The 20,260-nt window shown below is 34.8% G+C and overlaps 1 protein-coding gene across 1 annotated transcript; it reads left to right on the top strand.

Annotated features, from left to right (window-relative positions):
• The first annotated feature begins 14,949 nt into the window (after positions 1 to 14,949).
• Positions 14,950 to 19,482, top strand: LOC149145840 (uncharacterized). Its single transcript, XM_089452576.1, has 3 exons — positions 14,950 to 15,114; positions 15,250 to 16,217; positions 16,323 to 19,482. Exons 1-3 carry the CDS (start codon positions 14,950 to 14,952, stop codon positions 19,480 to 19,482), a joined length of 4,293 nt encoding a protein of 1,430 aa, XP_089308702.1.
• Positions 19,483 to 20,260: the final 778 nt, after the last annotated feature.

The raw sequence follows: 20,260 nt of genomic DNA, 5'->3' as shown, positions 1-20,260 counted from the left end.
ATGCAATCCTTGCCTCCATCAAACCTTCTTTATGCACTATGCAAGCATCAAACCTTGGCATTGAGCTCCTAAACTACGCAACTTTGAAATCACTTTTCTTCTCCGCCCATAGAACTACGCATTAGGAAACTTCAACATTAAGCCTTATGCTTGAGGCCTTCAACCCCTCAACTACGCAATCTCCCAACATTTTCTCATGTTTGAACTTCACATTGGGAAACTTCAAGACTCGAGCTTGACCTCTTAGGTTCCTCATCTATGTAATCCTCAACTATGTAGTCACTTAGCCCAGGCTTTTCAAACTACACAATCCTTACTCTCAAGCCTTGTGTCTCCATAATGGGCCCTTGAGACTCTCAACTGTGCAATACACCTATTGAGGCCTCCATAACTACACATTTAATAGTCTCAATGCTCAAGCGTCCAACTCGAGTCCTTGATTCCCTCAACCGTGCAATCCTTTAACCCTGGTCATTTTGAATTTCACATTACACAGTCTCAAACCTCACTCCCATACCTTCTCCTCTGGAATTATGCAATACTTGAGTTAGTCACTCAATCAGTGACCAATCCCATCCCTAACAAGTGATTCATGGACCATCTTAGGCCGGGTGTTTAGTAGAGTGATGTCATCTTGTGATGGGTGGATAGTTGTAGCTATTCGACTATGTAATGACAGGATGATGATGAAGGATATGGAGAAGGATACCATGATAAAAGAAACCTAAGGGGATGAGGAGATAAGATGATAAGTAGGCAAGAGGAAAAGGGAGCATTGGATTGTAATAGAAGATGGAAGATCTGGACTGCATGAATACTCCATACTGACTCAGAACCATTTAGAGGACGGATATAAAGAACAAAGTGTATCTCTTACAAATATTAATTATTTGATACGTCTCTTATTAAAATAAGTAGCAATGAAGAGTGTCCTGAAATTTTGTGTCATCATTTAGTCTATGTCATTAGTGTCATGTCATGTCATGTTACGAACCATCATGTGCCACTTCAGTTTGTTGGTTATGTAAATTGTATAATGGATAAATATAATGTAATGTGGAGGTCCAAGAGTCATTCGAGTAATTTGAAACGTCATATAGGAGGTCAAAAGGTCACAAAGAAGTTGAACAGTCATGAGGATAGTCCAAGATTCATAAGGGAGGTAAAGGATCAACCCATTCATTATCTATACACCCTGATTGTACAAGAAAATGACTTTTCACCTTGGCTTCTCCCATAAGGCATCAGAGAGACTATTGGCCCCTAATTTTGACCTTTTTGACCTTGCACATTCCACCATTCTATCATTCCTTATCCTCATATCATGATCATATTTGTCATATTTTAGCCTCTTTTTCACATTAAGGTAAAATAATTGTCTTTTAATATTTAGAATTTTTAGTAAAAAATTGGGTATTAAAAATGATTTTTGGTGGGAACAAAATTTATTGTAATGGCTCCATTGAAGTTGTATGTGCAAGAGACCCAAGCACAAACTAAAGATATATTTGAGAAGTACAGGGACCAAGTATGAACAAACTTCTATTGGCACACTCCAAATGAGTCAAAATAGACCTGGTCAAAGTTGGTCAAACTTGACCAGTCACTTAGAAATCCCCTAATTTATGAGCAATTTTGCGATTTTATGGAAACTTCACATATTTTGTACAAAAAAGAGATAAGTTCGACCCTAGTAGGTGGAATATGACCCTCATTGGTTTTTACAACCATTATAGTTGATTTTGTTACAGTTTTAGCATGTTTAAGCATAGTTATTGAACAACTATGAAGACATGTTATTATGATCATTGTGATGTCTCTATTTCTGAATATAATTTGAAGAAATTTCCTTATATTTCTTGTTGTGATTATTGCGGGATTTTATTGCTTATCTTATGTAGCTAATAGTCTTCATGGCGACCCCCATTCTAGGTTAAGTACACTACATTGTAATTGTTGTGCACAACTGTTAATATCTTAGATCGCTTAATATTTCCTTTACAATTTCTTGTGAATATTTTCTGACTCAATTCATTGTATGTCATATCCATTTATATTTTTGAAGTGATTTCCTTTCAGTGACTAGTTTGAATAAGGAAGGACAACCTAGGTCTCCAAGTTGGAGCCTCTTCCTTGTGAGCTAAGAATTGAATTGGAAATTGCGTTAATGCATTTAATCTTTTATGCTTTATTGATTTAATTGTGTTATTCTTTACGGTGGAATTGGTTTTGTTGTAATATGAATGATGAAGAAGGACAACTAAGACCTATAAGTTAGAGCCTCTTCCTTGTTGACTATACTCCACATAAAATATTTTCACATTTGGTTTTAGATTAGAATTTCAATGCTTTCCTTACAATAAGTAATTTACATTTGTAATATACATTTCCATTATTTTCATCTAAACAACTACTTTTTACACTAGTTAAATGTAATATCCACATATTTTTGGTGTGCTTCCAAGTTTACCAACTCAGATTGATATTAAAACATATACTCTAATTCAACTCCATAAATTACAATGACATTTTGGCGTTGTTTCTGGTGAAGCATACTTAGATATAACTAGTTAGGAAGATTGATTAGAAAAAATATAAAAAGGGAAGAAACAACAGCAAAACATAAAAATAAAAACACTTTTCATTATGGTTATTAAACTTAGACATAGAAATTAGAAAGGTAGATCTTGAAACAAAACCCCCAATCACTAACAAAATCTCATTAACTACAAAATCCATTTGCAAAACAAAAATCTACAAAATGTGATGTTAAAGAAGTCATTTAGAGAAGGAGGGTATGCCACCACAAGGATCTGCTCAAATCCTTGTCCATAATTTAGAATGGTAACTAGGGATGAATCTTCATTTCGAAAGATATAAGCGAAGAAAAACATCCATGAAGAGTATCCACAAGAAAAAAATCTAGAAACTTCTTCTAGTTATCTTTGTAGGGAGCTCAATGAGTTATGAATCGCATGCAATGAAATTGAAACAATAGAGCTAGAAATTGAAGAAAATATAGAATATATATCAAAATATCCCTTGTGTAATCATGATTTTGAATAAGTTCCACAAGAACAACTTTGTGTTATGACAGTTTAGGAGAATCAGAGACTTAAATATGACACTCAAACATGGTTTCAGCTAGTTATTAGGCCAAAACACAACTCCATTTTTCAACTTTCCTTAGCATCAAATCTGTATGATCAACTAACTTTTCAAGTCCAAACATTTATTAAGGTATATTTTTTAAACTTGGGTATGTGTCTTTGTATGATCTTGTTACACAAATGGATGCATTGGAAATTCTATTATACTTAAAGTAATGATTTATTTTTCCACAATAGAGTAGGATAAGATAGAATAAAAAAATAAATAGGTAAAATGAGTTCACAATAAGAATTTTTGGTTCAAAATCTCATGAATTATTCTTCAAATAATTGTTCAATACTCATTTGGAAGGATTTCATGGCGAAATGTAGTAAGAACAATCATATTTTGGGTAACCATATATGATCATTTTTAAAGCATGTTTAAAAAAAAGGTATCTCTAGAAATCTAGTTTTTAAATCCATTTTGAAATTTTGAATTTGAATCACAAATAAAAAACATATGATCAAGATAAGCACTAGATCTCAAGAGAAATTTTGATGGCAGAGATAGTATAACATTGATTCGAGGGGTCTAATGGAAACATTTTGACACGATATGTATAGGGAATATATTCCTTGGAATAAACTTTCCAAATCAATTTGAATCACCTCAAACTAACATCCTCTGAAAAATTTAAGCTCAAAATTCTAATTGCTTGTCAAAACATCTGCATGGTGACAATTTTGGGCCTTCACTGTTCATTGGCATATTTCACATAACAGGTCACCTTTTTTTGAAAACATATTTCTAAGGAAAACATATATTCAAGTATAGTTTATGACACAATTTGAATCATCTCATTTGAAGGCCAGGTGAAAAATTTATGCCACATTTAGCAACTGCATGTCTTAAAATCAACATAGTGAAACCCTTCCTCCTAGGACTGTTCATTAGCAATTTTGTGATATCAAAACTAATAAGTTTAAAAACATATTTACATGGCTCAGAAAAAAATGAATCAAATTTAATATCCAAGTGGAATGACATTGATCCGATCTTTAACAAAAAAGTTACACTCCAAATAGTGACTGTTGGTCTAGTCAACAATTCACAAGAAACTCTATCAAACATGGTACTTCTCGTCATCTTTATCATATAATTTTAAACCATTTTGAAAATCCCTTTATACTGGAAGTAGCCATATGAATTCACTTCAAATTGGCCTTGGAATCACTCTAATTTGACATAAAAAAATAAAATAAATAAATAAAATTGTGAACAAAATACCATAAGGAGGTATAGGTTGGCGAACATTCCTCAAAGGGTAAACAAATGCATTTTCTTTGTATATCATCTTTGGAGTTTTTTTAAAGTATTTCTGCAATTATTTTACATGGTTTTTGGAAGAAGAGATATTGTACACCTCTCTTCCTCCATCCCCTAATCATGTATTGCTGGAAAGTGATATGTTTCTGTAGGTCTTAGGAACATTTAAAGGGTGAACACCGTGGATGAACGAATTTTCAAGTCAATCTTTAAAAATTTATACATGAGAATATGAAATGAAAATATTCAAGTCAAAGAAAAGTGGAATTCACATGACGTTGAGTTCATCCAATGAAACTCAAACTCTTGAAGCTCACCTTTAGTTGAAGACGAACAACACCAACATACCTACAAGATGGACTGAGATCAAGGAAAAATACATGAAGCCAATCATAAGAATAAAAAGTCAATTTCTATACAATTACAAGTCACATACATTGCCAAAGAATCATTTCATAAGCTATATTGTTCATGATGTCATCCATCATCCATATTGTATGTTAAGCTTCGCAATAACTCATGTTGAAGTCCAAACCTTTTATCTATCTATATATCCATCTACTACTATATCATTACTTCAACCTATCTTAATTTCATAAGCTTCCCATACTTCCCTACACCATTATAACCCACCTCCATAAAAGAAAATATGTATAATAATAATAATAATAAGAATAATAATAAAGAGGTTTGGCTATGAAAATCTAGATTCTTGGACAGTACAAACCTGAATTCATATTGGAAAACCAAGCTTCTTGGCTAGTCTGAATTCTAAAAAATGGTTCTAGTTCGTTTCAATATTTCTAATTTTCAATATTTTTTTTCTCGCAATAAACAATAGAATCTCATGTTTTGAGAAGTTCTGAATCATCTACTTCAAGACTTGAGGACAAGTCTCTGAATATGCAAGGGGGAAGACAGGAAAATAATTGCATTCATTTTTTCTTTCAAGCTTAGCAAATCAACATATTGTTCAAAAAAAATTAGAAGGGATCTCACTCAACATATTGTTCAAAGCATCTCAGAAGGAACCTGGTACTTTCATTTCAATCAATAGATTGAGAAGGAACCTAAACATAAGGAAATTTTACTTCAGAAAGGAACCTAAAACTCAATATCAAAAGTATGTCAAAAGGGACCTATATACAAAGAGCGAAGATCAGTTCATCTCAAAACAATTAGGGGAGCTATTGTAAAGACACTTTAGTTCAAGCATCAAGGAAAGTAGTAGAAAATACTTTAAGTTACAATTTTTTTTTAATGCCTTTTGATTTTTGAAAGAAATTCTAGAATTAGGAGACTAAACTAAGCTTGGTGCATAAATAATGTTAGCCCTTCATTCTCCGCACATAGCTAAATATTTCTCTTTTCATAAACACTTTTTCCCTACCATATATTGAAATCAAAATCTCTTTGCCTACCATAAAAACTCTTTTCTGCAAAACATGTCACATTAAAAAGTATGGGTTAGTGCCACAAAAATGATAAGAAAAGATGTTTTTGAAATAAGGAGTCATACTTTTATGAAGAACTATGGTATCAAGATGCATTTATATGAGAAATTAAAAAAATTACTCTAAATTTTGGGTCTTGAAATGACCATAAATTGGTCATTTCAAAAGCTATTTCAAAGAGTAATAATTACAAGGAACATATGAAGGATCATTAACAAATGAATCACAAGAAGAAAGACATTAGACTTGGAAGAGTAAGGGGATGAAATAAATCATTACATGAGGGACCTTGAAAATATCATTGAAATCATCCAAGAAAACAATGTGAATGTAGTCTTGATGATGCATTATAAAAGACTCATTTTGATAAATGGCATACAAAAACATCATACAAAGGGAATCAAGTCCTTTACAGATACTCCTGGTTATAAAAATAGAAAACATGCATAAGACATATGGTACTCATATACCAAAGGCAATTATAAAAAAACAATTTTTATAAGGAGTATGATGAAAATCAATGAGAAGTGGCCATCAAAACCGACCAAGGGGGAATATACAATTTCAACACTGTCCAATCAAAGAAAATCAAACACAGTTTCACTTGTAACAAATTAAAACATAGTTGCACCTACAGGAAACAAAATGTAGTGAAAACACTATAAACTAAATTCAGGAGCTTCATTTCACCAACACAAAAGCTCAAGGAGGCAATGAAGGTTCAGACAAAAGGGTAGAAGGAAGCCAATGATACAACCAAGAAGAAGGAGGAGAAATGAAGGAGAAACATAATGCTAGAAAACTTAGCTAGGAAGTTTTTAAACCCATAAGTGAAATCGATTTTATAAATGAATTCAAGAAGAAATCGATTCAAATCAAGGTGAAATCAGTGAACAGTTCCATGAAAAATGATGAATTACATAAACCAAAACTCTAAAATCGATTTGTGAGATACAAATCCCCTAAATCATGGGAAATCTCAATGTTTGAGTTTGGAGAGGAGTAAAGGTGAGTTAGGTTGTTTAAAAAAAAATGACTCTCAGCATAGATAATAACTCCGAGTTTTAAGAGCATAGTTGGTAACCTAAACTCAAGTTTGAAACTCTAAGTGTCGGCATTGATAGTGGGAGAAACGAGCTCTAAACATTTATGAACAAACTGCGAGTTGTTGGTGAGTGAATTCATGCTAAATCTGAGAGATATATGCATGTTACTTAATATCGATTTGATTGCTGGAGATGGATTGTTTATGGTAAAAAAAATCGATTTCAGTGATGGAGATAGACTGTTGTGGAAAAGAGGAACCAATTTCATTGCTTGAGATGAACCATTTGTGATAAAGAAAAATCAATTTCATTTGTTGGAGATATAATGTTGTGGCAAAAATAAATCGAATTGCAAGGAGCATAAGACTGTAAGTAACATAATTTGTTTCCAAAAATCAATTTCAAAAATATAGCCTTCTTCCCATCTTAATTAGGAGAATCAAAGGTAGTATCTCAGCCCAGAAATTTGACATTACAAGTTTCAGAATTGCTCCTTATTTTCAGTGACCAACAATTTTCATATCAGTCTAGAATTTGACATTTCAATTCAGAAATTTCTCCTTGATTATTTTGGGGTATAAAGAAATGGTTCAAATCAAATAATCCAGTTCAAAAATTTTGGGTGTACATTTCAAACTCATGAAAGCAGAAAGAACACAAACAAAGTCACCCAAACTTGCAAATGGAATGAAGAATAGAGCCTAAGGGATTCCAAAATGAGAAATAGAACAAAGAGACCATAGAGAAACTTTATCAAGAAGGGTTGTTAGAGTTATGAAATTTAATGGTTACAATAATAAAGTTTTGAGAAAGTTTTGTATCCAATTTTGATAATGAAAAAAACTATTGTAGGAGATATTACCATCCCTATCACACTAGAGTCTTTTTCTCAAGTTACAAACTTACAAATGATAGGAGAAAAATTCGATAGGGAACAACACTTCAAAGAAAATGGATGGAATTATTCTCTAGGAAGCCAAGGAAGAAGGTAATAAAATAACCTTGGGAAAAATACCAAGACGTTCATGTGGAGATCCTAGAAGAAATGCCTCTTAGTACACATCAACAATCATATCATGAAATCATTGAAAAACTAGAGAGCAAAGCGTAAGAAAATCTTAGAGAAATAGAAAGATATTCATTCTATGAACACACATGGATTGGAGGATCAATACCTCACTCGCATGAAAAATAAGTCAAAGGCATTTTCAAAGAGGATCATGATGAAGAACATGCCAAAAATATGGAGGAATTAACCACAAAGCTCAAGGTAACTGAAATTATGGAAAAACATCTCAAGAAATAAAATGAAATGCAAAAGGAGAAAAATAACAAGGTTGTTAAAGAAAAAAAGAGGTTGGAGAAGAGAATAAAGAAATTGTAAACACAAAATATCGTAATTTCAAAACAAGCATACAGGTGGATAAAAGAAAGAAAAAAAATAGTAGTACAAATATGAAAAGTAGAAGGTGAAAATTGCAATCTACAAAGGAAAGGAAAGGGAGAAAGAAGGCATTGAATTCCTCTAACAAGTAGCTCAGATAGAGGTATCTATATCAAGAGTTAGGTCCATAGGTAGAACATTAGGGAGATCAACATGTAGAGATAGGAGATCCAAAAGAAAAAGACAAGAATGAGGATGCACTTGTAGATCAGCAAGGGGGAGATGTCTGCCCCTAATTTTGAGCTTTTTCACCACACACTTTCCACAATTATCTCATCCCTTACCTTCATATCATGACCATATTTTTCATATTTTGGAAACTTTTTGCACATTAAGGTAAAATAATTATGTCTTTTAATTTTTTGAATCTTTAGTAAAAAATTGGGTACTAAAAATGATTTTTGGCATAAAGATAATTTCCCGTAACGGCTCCATTGAAGCCATATGTGTAGGACACATGAGCACAAAAAAAATATAGATTTGAGAAGTACAAGAACCAAGCAAGAATAGACTCCTATTGGCACACTCCAAATGAGTCAAACGGGCTTGGTCAAAGCTGGTCAAACTTAACTAGTCGCTAAGGAAATCCCCTCATTTAGAGGCGGTTTTGTAATTTTGTGGAAAATTCCCATATTTTGTGCGACAAAGGGATGAATTCAACCCTAGTACATTGAATAAGACTCTCATTGGTTGTTACAACCATTATAGTTGATTTTGTTACACTTTAAGCCTATTTTATTATGATCATTATGACTTCTCTATTTCTGAATACAATTTGAAGAACTTGCCTTCTATTTTTTGTTTTGATTGTTGTGGGGTGTGATTGGTGATATAATATAGTTGATAGTCTTAAAGTGCACCAAGAATAGGCGGAATTTCCCCCATTCTAAGTTAAGTACATTGCATTGTAATTGTTGTGCATAATTGTTAATATCATAGATTGCTGAATATTTCCTTTACAATTTCTTGTGAATATTTTCTGAGTCAATTCACTATATTCCATAGCCACTTGTATTTTTGAAATGATTTACTTTCAGTGACTAGCTTGAATAAGGAAGGGCAACCCAAGTCTCCAAGTTGGAGCCTCTTCCTTGTGAGCTAAGAATTGAATTGGAAATTGTATTTATGCATTTAATCTTTACTGCTTTCTTAATTTAATTTTGTTATGCTTTATGGTGGAATTGGTTTTGTTGGAATAGGAATAATGAGGAAGGAAAACCATGACCTCTACATTAGAGTCTCTTCCTTTTTGACTATACTCCACATAAAATCTTTGCACATTTGATTTTAGATCAGAATTTCAGTGCTTTCTTTACAATAAGTAATTTAGATTTGTAATATGCATTTCCATTATTTTTATCTAAACAACTATTTCTTACATTAGTTAAATCTAAGATCCTTATAATTTGAGTGTGCTTCTAAGTTTACCAACTCGAATTGATATTGAAGAAAGTGCTCTAATTCAGCTCCATAAATTAGAGTGACAGAGACAAAGTCAATACTTTTGGGGAGCAAGTCATGGCTCCATTGCTCCACTATTGGAGCTAGAGATGTTCATTGTATTCATGTATCATGGGAATTTTACTTAATACTTTAATCCCAACGGAGAACACATTTTCATGAATGGATTGTGCATATTTGTAAGGATATTTTGGGAATGTTTATGATTCATGTTTTATTTCAACTGTACTAAAGTGGTCAACTATTTTCGTTATTTTAGTGACTATATTACTAAACGTTTATTGTAATGGTTGTAAAATTCATCGCATCTATGTGGACTATTCTACTTGATGTTATGCGATTCTCTTTTGCTTATGTGAACCCCTACTAGTGTGGCACTATTACCTCTCCCTTAAAGGCTCACATTTCCTCCCTCTGCATGAGATGAACTTTCATACACCTACAATCAAACATTCACGAGGCACACTTACCTATTTTTCACAAAGGCACATATGCGCCTCTCTCTCTTGCTAATAGCTAAATCCAAGGAAAATCTATAAGAATATATGGCAACTAGGCTGATACTCCGAATGGGGATCCTAGTACAAATAATGTGAGGTATAATTAAGACTTCACATTGAGGAGACTCCCTTCATTGACAGATTTGGAGAACCATCAACAAATAGTGCTAGGAGGAGGGCCAGATGACAAGTTGTGCTTGTTGAGTCTGTTCTAGTGAATCTATTATCTTAAAGGGCTCATCCTGAATTCATACTTGAGGGTGTTTTTGTAACCTATCGCCTTGTAAAATTTTAATCCCTAATGAACCTCTTTATCACATGTCTCAATTGATGTTTGATGGTGAGGATGGAACATCCATAACTGAGCATATTTCGAATATTCTTAAATTTTATGAATATTACAAAATAAATAATGAATATTTTTCTTGTGTGGCTTTTGTCTACACCCTTAAAGGCCATGTTAATCAATGGTGCCATACCTTACCATCTTCTTCCATCCATTATTTTCATCATTTCCTCAAGGATATTTCTCAAACCCTTTGTAGGTATAATTATTGAGATGTTTATAAAAGAATAAATAAGCTAAGAATGAAGCCTAATGAATTAGTCAAGGATGTCTTTGATCAATTCCTTCACCCTTGTTATGAATCTCTTGGAGAAGGCATATATCGAAATTTCTTTAAGCATGAGTTTGAGTGTTTGGTTCACATCTCTTCACAATATGAACTTGAACCACCTCATGTTTCTATTTTTCCAACTCTTTTTTTAGGAGGAACCAGTTATCCCTTTGTCTCCTTGTTCTCCTTCTTTTTCAGTTCTGATGCGAGTGCTTCCTTGTGATCATAATAAAGTGGGGAAATATGCTAATCAAATTCCTAATCCTTATTTTGGTTCCACTTTTTATTTTCATGATTCAGATCCCATGTTGGAAGTCCTTGAATGGTTCATGAAGCCCTCTAGGAAGATTGGTTCCTCCATTTTGCAAGATGATATTACTTCTCATAATTTAAATCTTGAATCTAATTTTGATAATTGTCATCCTATACCATCTCTTTCTCATGACCCCTTGTCCCTCAATCTTCCCAATCAACCTCTTCCAAATCTAAGCAATGAACATGTGAAGGATAGTCACATTTCACATGTATAGGATAAAGAGGGTGAGGGATCTTGTGATCTTTCTTCCCTTTTCTAGAGCCCTCTATGTGAAGAAGGTGTTTCTTCAATCTTGGGTGATAATGAATCTAAGAGTCTTGGTAATAAATCTAATAGAATAGATTTTCCTGATCAATTTGAAGTCTTGGATAAACATCATCCTCATTATTCTAACTCCATTACTATACAAGATGATGTCTTCCCAAGCGCACTAACTGATCTTTCAGTTCCTCCAAAAGATGTTGATTTTATATAATTAGATTTGAAATCTAATCTAGTCGAAGAAATTATTCTTATAAAAACATCCACTTCATCTCACTGTGTATAGTGAAAAGAGATTTGGTCCCTCTCGATGCTTTCTAGATTTGGAGTTAAGATGGATCTAGGTTGGTTATATATTAATTATCTATGTTGCACTTGTTATTAGGATGGGGGGAGAAGTTTGGGATGGATAGAGAGAACCCCCAATTTTTCAAGGGAAAATAGGTTTGGGACAGGAAGTGCGGCATCTAATTTTTATATTTATTAAATAATTAAAATTAAAATATCATTTAGTAATTCAACAAAAACGATGAACATGAATGATAAATTAAAATATACAAATAAAACTATTACTAATTTTGAAATTTAAATTACAAAAGAAATTAATAATAGTCCAATACTAATACTATCTAATGATCATTGTGCATCACAAAAACAAATGTCGCTATCATTTTGTATTGTAAAGAACTTAAGAAGTACTATTACTCTACTAGAACACAATGTACTATTGTCTACCTAATCATTCTTTGATGTTGCGATGCATGATGAATCATTTGAAAATTTAAAGAAAGCTAAACTTGAAAGCCTAAAAGTAAGATATAATAAAACTATAAACTTGAACAAACCATTAAAAATTAATTATAAATCCCAAATTAGAGTCTACAAAATCATGGATTGTACATTTATAAATTATAGATATACACTATAGTCCAAAATGGAAAGGTAATACATAGTTTAGTGTGTGATAGGTTATGAAAGAGTCATGTGATAGGTAGTTTTAGGTTTAGAACTTTAGGTAGTATGCATAGTATTTATGTTTCTAAATTTCAAAAATTGATTTTAAATTTTTATTGTTTAGACTTTAGAACATAGGTTTACTTTTTTTACTTTTAGGTTTTTTTAAGTTTAAGGAGCAATATATTAGGGGACATCCTAAACTCCCTGATTTAATGAGGGACATTTGGGAAGTCCCATAAAAGTCCCCCTTTTTTTGAAGGATGTCTCAGGGAAAGCTCGGAAGTCCCGACATCCCCCATGGAGTCCCCAGCTAATTGGGGACATTACTAATGACTCCCAAAGTACCTGGATCATTGGGACAAAGGAAACATCGTGAATTTTTGTGGCGATGGGTCCTTGTGAAACATAATAATTATAGACTGAAACCACATAACAAGAAATCCCAAGTACTTAACAATAGGATACATGTCTCTCACATGTTGCATACATATGCAATAGGAGCCTCCTCAACATTGTTGGCCATGATTTTTATTTCTTTTTGTATGGTTTTTTTCAAGTAGAAAAGAGTGAATTGTCATAACCTATATACATTTTTCTAGGATGAGAGTTTATTTTGCATAACGTTTTTTATTTTAATCCAAGAAAAAATGCATTTGTATGTTTTGCAGAAGGCATTTGTTGTAATTTTCTCAAGGAATAATTAAGAGACATGAATTTTTTTTACAATGTGATCATCGGTTAAACTTGTTAAGTAAGGAAGGTATCGTGAGTGGAAATTCTCTATATTTTACTTATAGTGGTGCAATATTTCAAGATTAAAATGAACATACTTTTTATTATGCAATACATGAGCATAAATATTATTTGTTTCCACAATTTGATCGTTGAAAAGATAACTACCTACCACCTTTCTCTAGTATTTCCAATATAGGAATAGTTAGGGTTTCACCACTAGTCCAAACAAATGGACATCTTCAGTTTCATGTAGGAATTTGGGCTTTTGTACTACATGGAACACCTTATCATTGCTTAGGTATAAAGATATCTTTTTTCGTTTTCCATTTATTTTTCATTGATGGGTTTGTTAAGTTTTCTTTCAAATTTGAGCTACACTAAAATATTCAAAAAGTGTTTATAGAAGTATGTTATGGTTATTGTAGTATGAATATGCATTACATCTATCATGTGTATCTGATAAACTTAAAAAGTAATGCCATTTTTGATAAAATCATTAATGGACTCACAGGTTAGTGAAGAAAGTTGAATGAGTGATTTTGATGACATGCATATGAATGTTACTGCTAGGTGTGAGAAAATGAGATTTACAACACCCTATTGTGGTTTGGGAATTCAAAGCTATGATTTTATTTCATAGCAATCCATGCATACTTCAATAAACCAAATAATCTCTAGGTCATCAAATATTTGGTGTGCTAACAATTCAATTCCAATTGTCTAAGAGACATAGAAAGAAAATAAAAGGATTCTTGATGATATTTCACAACTGTTGAATTGAGACTTCTGTGATCCATAATAGTTATAAGAAGAGCTTTGGCGTAATTCACATAATGAAAAACTTTTGTCGACATGTTTCGAGCCAGCAAGTGTGGCTCATCGTCAGGACAAGTTGAAGAAACAGATCCATCTTTGTGTGTTAAATAGTATGAGCAGGGCCTCCAACAACTATCTAGAATAATGGCTAGCTTTGACTTAGGGACAGTCAAAAAGTCAAATTGATTATTTCAAGGAAGATAGCAATGACCATACCTATATATAAATATATAATTATATAAACGAAATAATTTAAGAAGGGGTTTACTTTAATAATTAGTTAAAATGTATAATTTAATAATTATTTTTTTTTTATAAAATGGGAATTAGTTAAATTGAAGACCTAACTTATTTATAAACAAGGTAAATGTAATTAAATAAAATAATAATACAAATCAACAAATAAATAAATAATAATAATATATATTCGCTAGATAAATAAATAAATAGATAAAAATCTATATAAAAATAAAAATAAAAATAATAATATATATAAATTAGTTATGAAAAAAATAAAATAAAAAATAATAAAGTAAATACTAATAATGATATATATCCATTAATAAATAGATAAATTACCAATACTAACAATATATAAAAATTAGTGACGAAAAATAATAAAATAATAATAATATATATATATATATATTAGTTACGAAGAACTACTTAAAAAAAAAACAAAATAATAATAATAATAATAATAATAATCAATTGAAGAACCGGCTGAAGGAAAGGCAGAAAATGCAACAATGCAATCCCAGATGGAAGTGGAAAACTAGTTAGAAAGTGAGGTGGAGGAGGAGAGAATCATGAAACAGTTAATTCAGGAATGGAAATATCTAGATAGTAGATTCATACCTGAGAAGCAGAAACAACTGTATAAAGAAGCATTTCAGAAGTACAAGGAAAAAAAAGGGGAGAACATGGATAAGCAGATAACTATAGGAAATGAACAGGGGAATGGACAGGTGGGAATGGACGGCTCTGGAAAAAACAGTAGGAAAAGAGGTCGGAAAACGATGAGCGAAACCATTCAGACCGTGGGAGAAATGTTGATAAACTCAGGCAAAGTGATACCTCTGTCAGAGGTATTCTTCCCCTCCTATCAAAAGTTTTAAATGATTGTCATCAGTTGGAATATTAGGGGCTTGAATAGTAAAGGTAAACAGAGATATATGAAAGAGAAATTGAAAAAAGAGAAGCCCAGTATTATGATTTTACAGGAGACAAAAATTACAGTACAACAGCTGGAAGGAATAATCGACAAAAATAAACTGCAATACGAAGTTATGGGGCAAGACGCTATTGGCTCTGCGGGAGGTATTGCAATTTTGTGGAATCCAAACGATATCATCCTAGAAGGCTGGACCAGCATGAATAGAATCCTTACAGGCATTGGTAGGATAGTAGGAACAAAGGAAAAGGTTGTCATTTCAGGGGTTTATGGCCCTCCTTCCCCAGGGGAAAAAGAAAGTTTTATAAATAACATGAAAATAATCCGTAGAATATATCCAGAGGCTGCTTGGATCATAGGAGGCGATTTCAATTTAATCAGATCCCTAGAGGAGAAAAAAGGAGGGATAAGGAAGTTAGACCACTTCATGGATATGTTCAATGAAATGATAGAAGATTTAAGATTAGTAGACATCCAGACTATTAATGGGATATGCACCTGGAACAACAGGAGGGGAGGCAAGAACCAAATAGCATCAAGACTTGATCGCTTCCTAGTATCAGAAGCTATTATGAACAAGGATGTTTTCGTCGAAGCAAAGATCATACCATCCCTTGGATCTGATCATTGGCCTATTAGACTAGAGGTGGATATTAAAAGAAATCGTGGAAGGAGACCATTCAGATTTGAAGCCTTCTGGTTAAGGGACCCAGGATTCATAAAGAAAGTGGAAGAATGGTGGACGCAAAGTACTGTGCAGGGAAAAGGAAAGATGCATACGTTCCAATTGAAACTGAAGGAGTTGAAAGGGAGAATTAAGAAATGGAACAAGGAAGAATTTGGTAACATTATGGAAGACAAACAAAAACTAGAGGGGGAAATGGAATCTCTTCAACAAAAGATGATAATGGAAGGCCGAACAAAGGAGAGCATTAGAGAAGAAGGGATAATTCTTGGAAAACTAGAAGAAAGACGAAAGCAGGAAGAAGTTCTATGGCGGCAAAAATCAAGAATAAAGTGGTTAAGGGAGGGAGAAAGGAACACAAAATTCTTTCATCAGGCTATGATCAAACACAGACAAAGAAATAGGATTCTATCCATCAAAGATAAAAATGGTGATAGAGTAGTGGAGCAAGCTGAGATTGAGCAAGTTCTGGTGGATCATCATAAAGGTATCCTAACAGAACCTCAAGCTGATAGAATGGGAGCAATAAAGGAAATATGTTCGGCCATTCCTCGTTTAGTTACAGAAGACCAAAATAAGGCACTGATGAGAGCTGCTAACTTAGAAGAGGTAGAGGAAACTGTAAAATCAATGAAGAAAGGTACTGCTCCAGGTCCGGATGGCTTCACAGTTGATTTCTATCAGGCAGGATGGCACTTTCTGGGAAAAGAGATCCTAGATCTGATAGAAGAATCTCGGATGAACCAAAAGGTATGGCCTGCCATTAACTCTACTTTCTATGCTCTGATTCCTAAGGGTGATAATTTAGAAGATGCCAATGGTTTTAGACCCATAGCTTTGTGTAATGTTATTTACAAGATCATAACATCCTTGATCGCCAAAAGATTAAAACCCCTTCTGGATAAGTTAATATCTGCTGAACAAACGGGTTTTGTTGAAGGTAGACAAATTCTAGATGGCCTTGTAGTAACTCAAGAAGTTATTCACTCTCTAAAAATGAAAAAGCAAAAGGGTATGATGATTAAATTAGATTTGTCGAAAGCTTATGACAGACTGAACTGGAACTATTTGGAAGAAGTCCTGGAAAGTTTTGGCTTCAACAGGAGGTGGATTAAGTGGATTCATAGTTTGATTTCTTCTCCGAATTTTTCCATTCTTGTTAATGGAACTCCCTCGAAAACCTTTAATGCGTCTAGAGGAATTAGACAGGGAGACCCATTATCTCTGTTTCTTTTCATTCTAGCAGCTGAAGGTCTGGGTCGATTTATTAAAAAAGAACGAGCAGCGAACAGAATCAAAGGTTTACAGCTTTGGGGAAATAATTTGCCCTTAACTCATCAGCAATTCGTTGATGATATCATGTTATTTGGGGAACCAACTGTTAAGGAAGTGAGACACCTTAAAAGAATCCTGGATTTATTTGCTGAAGCTTCTGGACTGGAAATTAATAGAGATAAGTCATGTATCTTCATTTTTAATACAGTGGAACAGGTCAAAACTCACCTTATAAGATTGTTGGGCTTTAAGAGAGGAGAGCTGCCTACGAAATACTTGGGAAATTTATTGGACTTTACTTCCAAAAAGATGAAAAATTGGCAAGGAGTCCTAGATAAGCTGAGAAACAAAGTGGCAAACTGGGCCTTTCGAGTATTAAACATAGCAGGAAGGGTGGTTCTGGCAAAATCAGTCCTCCAAGCTATCCCCATTTACCCCTTGTCGATAATGGCGGCCCCTTTAGGAGTCTGTGCGAAGATTAGAGAGATCATAAGAAATTTTATTTGGGGAGGGACAAACCAGCAGAAAAAATGGGCCCTAGTTTCTTGGAATCATTTAACAGAGAGAAAGGAAAAAGGAGGATTGGGTTTAAGGGACCCGGAAAAACTCAACAAAGTGTTAGGAGCAAAGCTCTGGTGGCGCTGGTTAAGGGAGGGCAATGATCTGTGGAAAGCCATATGGAAAACTAAATACAATATGCCTGACTCAACAGTTGAGATTTTAAGACAGAGAGAAACCCCCAAAGGTTCAGCAATCTGGGACCTAGCTCGTCAAAACAGAGATTTGGTTGAGAATCATACATTCTGGGAGATTCGAGGTGGAGAGGAAGCCAATTTCTGGGATGATAAGTGGCAGCAGAAAGAAAGAATGAGTAGAATTCAGAGGGTACAACAACTTCAGGAAAGAATAGAAGGAGATCGAAAATGTGTCAGAGACTATTGGAAAGCAAATGATCTGGATGGAATCTGGAGAAAATGGACCGAACCGACCGAGTGGGACAGGGAGCTTAGTCAAGATCAACAAGAAGCTTACATGAAAGAGGTGGATTCCAGGAAAATTAGAGCCCGCACTGGAAAGGATCTCCTTAGGTGGGGGAACTCCATGAAAGGATCTTTCACCACCAAAGAGGCATACTACTTAACAGATACGCAAGCCATAGCTGAGGAGAATCTAGATTGGAAGATTATATGGGGAAGCAACTGGTGGCCGAAAGTATCCCTATTCATATGGCTTGCAACTAAGAATAAGATTTTAACTTGGGATAGAATTCAAAAAAAAGGCTTTAGTGGCCCGTCTAGATGTTGTCTCTGTAACACTGAAGGGGAGACCAGAAATCACCTACTGATTAACTGCTCGTTCGCAAAGAAACTTTGGATGGATACTAGAAGAATATTCGGTAAATCTGAGATAGGCCCCAGAGATTTCAATGAAATTGTTTTCCAGTGGAATAAAGAGGAATTTCAATGTAAAGTTGTCAGCAGAGCATGGAATCTCATCTCAGGGTTCGTGCTATGGATGATATGGAAAGAGAGGAATCGCAGAGTGTTCCAGAATAAATTAAAGGATCTGGAAATAATTTGGGGACGAGCAGTCAAACTAATGAGGGAAACAATCCTGGTTGAGAAGTGGGACGTGGAGGATTGGAAGGCAAACCAGTTTGAGGAGGGAATCCTGAACAATTTAAACCTAAAATTTGAGATGGTTCATCATAAGCAGAACTCCAGACATAATGCGCGGACCCAAAGCCCTGATAAATTTAGCTATCCCAGAGAAAACTTCATCAAATTAAACTTCGACGGAGCTTTGAAAGGGAACCCGGGCGAAGCTGGTTTTGGAGGCATTTTCTGGGACAGTGATAAGCAGGTAAGGTGGATTTACGCAGATTGGGGTGGAAAAATGACGAACAATGAGGCTGAATTTTGGGCAATTCACCAGGGATTGCGAATTGCTGTAAGAAATGGATACACCAATTTAGAAATTGTTGGGGATTCCCAGATTGCGGTTGAAATGCTGAAGAAGCTCAGCAATGGAAGAGACTGGGAGAAGATCACAAGCAGCTGGCGAACGGCTGGAATTGTCCAGGAGATAGCGGATTTATTGAAAAGGATTGAATACAAACTAATAAATCACGTCAGAAGGAAAGGGAATCGCGCGGCCGATTTCATGGCGAATTGGGGATGCAAAGGTCGTGGCAGCACGGTAGACAACCAATGGAGAGCGGTGCGCGGTTGCAGGGAGTGGGCGGACTTGGCAAAAATCATTAATGAAGACCATGATCAAGCTACGAGCGAGAATGCGGGGATCAATGAGCTGGATGGATGAGAGGGCGTGGAGATCCCGCGTAATGAACACAGGTCAGTCTGGACAGAGAGGCGTTATGATGACAGGGTACAGAGTAGTACATTGGCGGCGTGCGTGGAGAACGGCACAGGATCATCCCCAATGTGAAACAATAAATGCTCGCGATCGGAGAGGAGGGTGGAGCGGCATGTCAGATCTCCCGACAGCTGAAATTAATCAAAGAATGATGGCCAAAGGAGACGTCACCCCGGAAAGCAATCGGCGGCAAGGAAAATTTGATTCAAAGGCGTACGCTGAGGGCAGAGATCCGATATATATCCAAACGGGGAAGGAAGAGCAGTTATTTAGTTGTTTCCCAATTTGGCGAGGAGCGGACAACACCGCTGAGAGACAGCAATACAGGATAGAGTTTACCTGGCACCAGAGTATTCCCTGCGGCAGAACCGGTGGTAACATGGAAACCCGGCTGAAAACCAGGACGACAGAGGAGCAGCATAATGCAACTGTCAGGAATAAAAGTCGGAAAGGCAAGGAAATTATGAACGAGGACCACCCAACTGAGATTTGGGAGATTGAGGACGAGTCCGAGGAGGAGGTGCCCCGAGGCGAGGGGAACAAGAGGTCTTACTCTCAGGACGGATTAGCAGACGAGGAGCAGCAGCAGATGAAGGACGACCACCCTGCTCCGCAGGCGGCGAAGGTTAGGCGTTACGGCATGAGAAGAAGAGACAGGGGTCTTGGCAGCGGTTTGGATTCGGGCAGTAAAAGAGGTCGGGGACAGAGCAGGAAGACGCATGAG

This window comes from Pinus tabuliformis, chromosome X (genome assembly GCF_031772625.1).
Source record: "Pinus tabuliformis cultivar Carrire ecotype Pingquan chromosome X, CPIR1, whole genome shotgun sequence".
Lineage (NCBI taxonomy): Eukaryota > Viridiplantae > Streptophyta > Pinopsida > Pinales > Pinaceae > Pinus > Pinus tabuliformis.
This window is presented reverse-complemented; position numbering and strand designations above follow the sequence as displayed.

What these genes read in the sequence shown, in the direction of transcription:
- LOC149145840 (XM_089452576.1), top strand. Translation starts at nt 14,950, where the DNA reads ATGGATAAGCAGATAACTATAGGAAATGAACAGGGGAATGGACAGGTG. An exon ending in AAGTGATACCTCTGTCAGAG is followed by an intron (nt 15,115 to 15,249) that starts GTATTCTTCCCC and finishes ATGATTTTACAG; the next exon opens with GAGACAAAAATTACAGTACA. An exon ending in CGGCAAAAATCAAGAATAAA is followed by an intron (nt 16,218 to 16,322) that starts GTGGTTAAGGGA and finishes AAATGGTGATAG; the next exon opens with AGTAGTGGAGCAAGCTGAGA.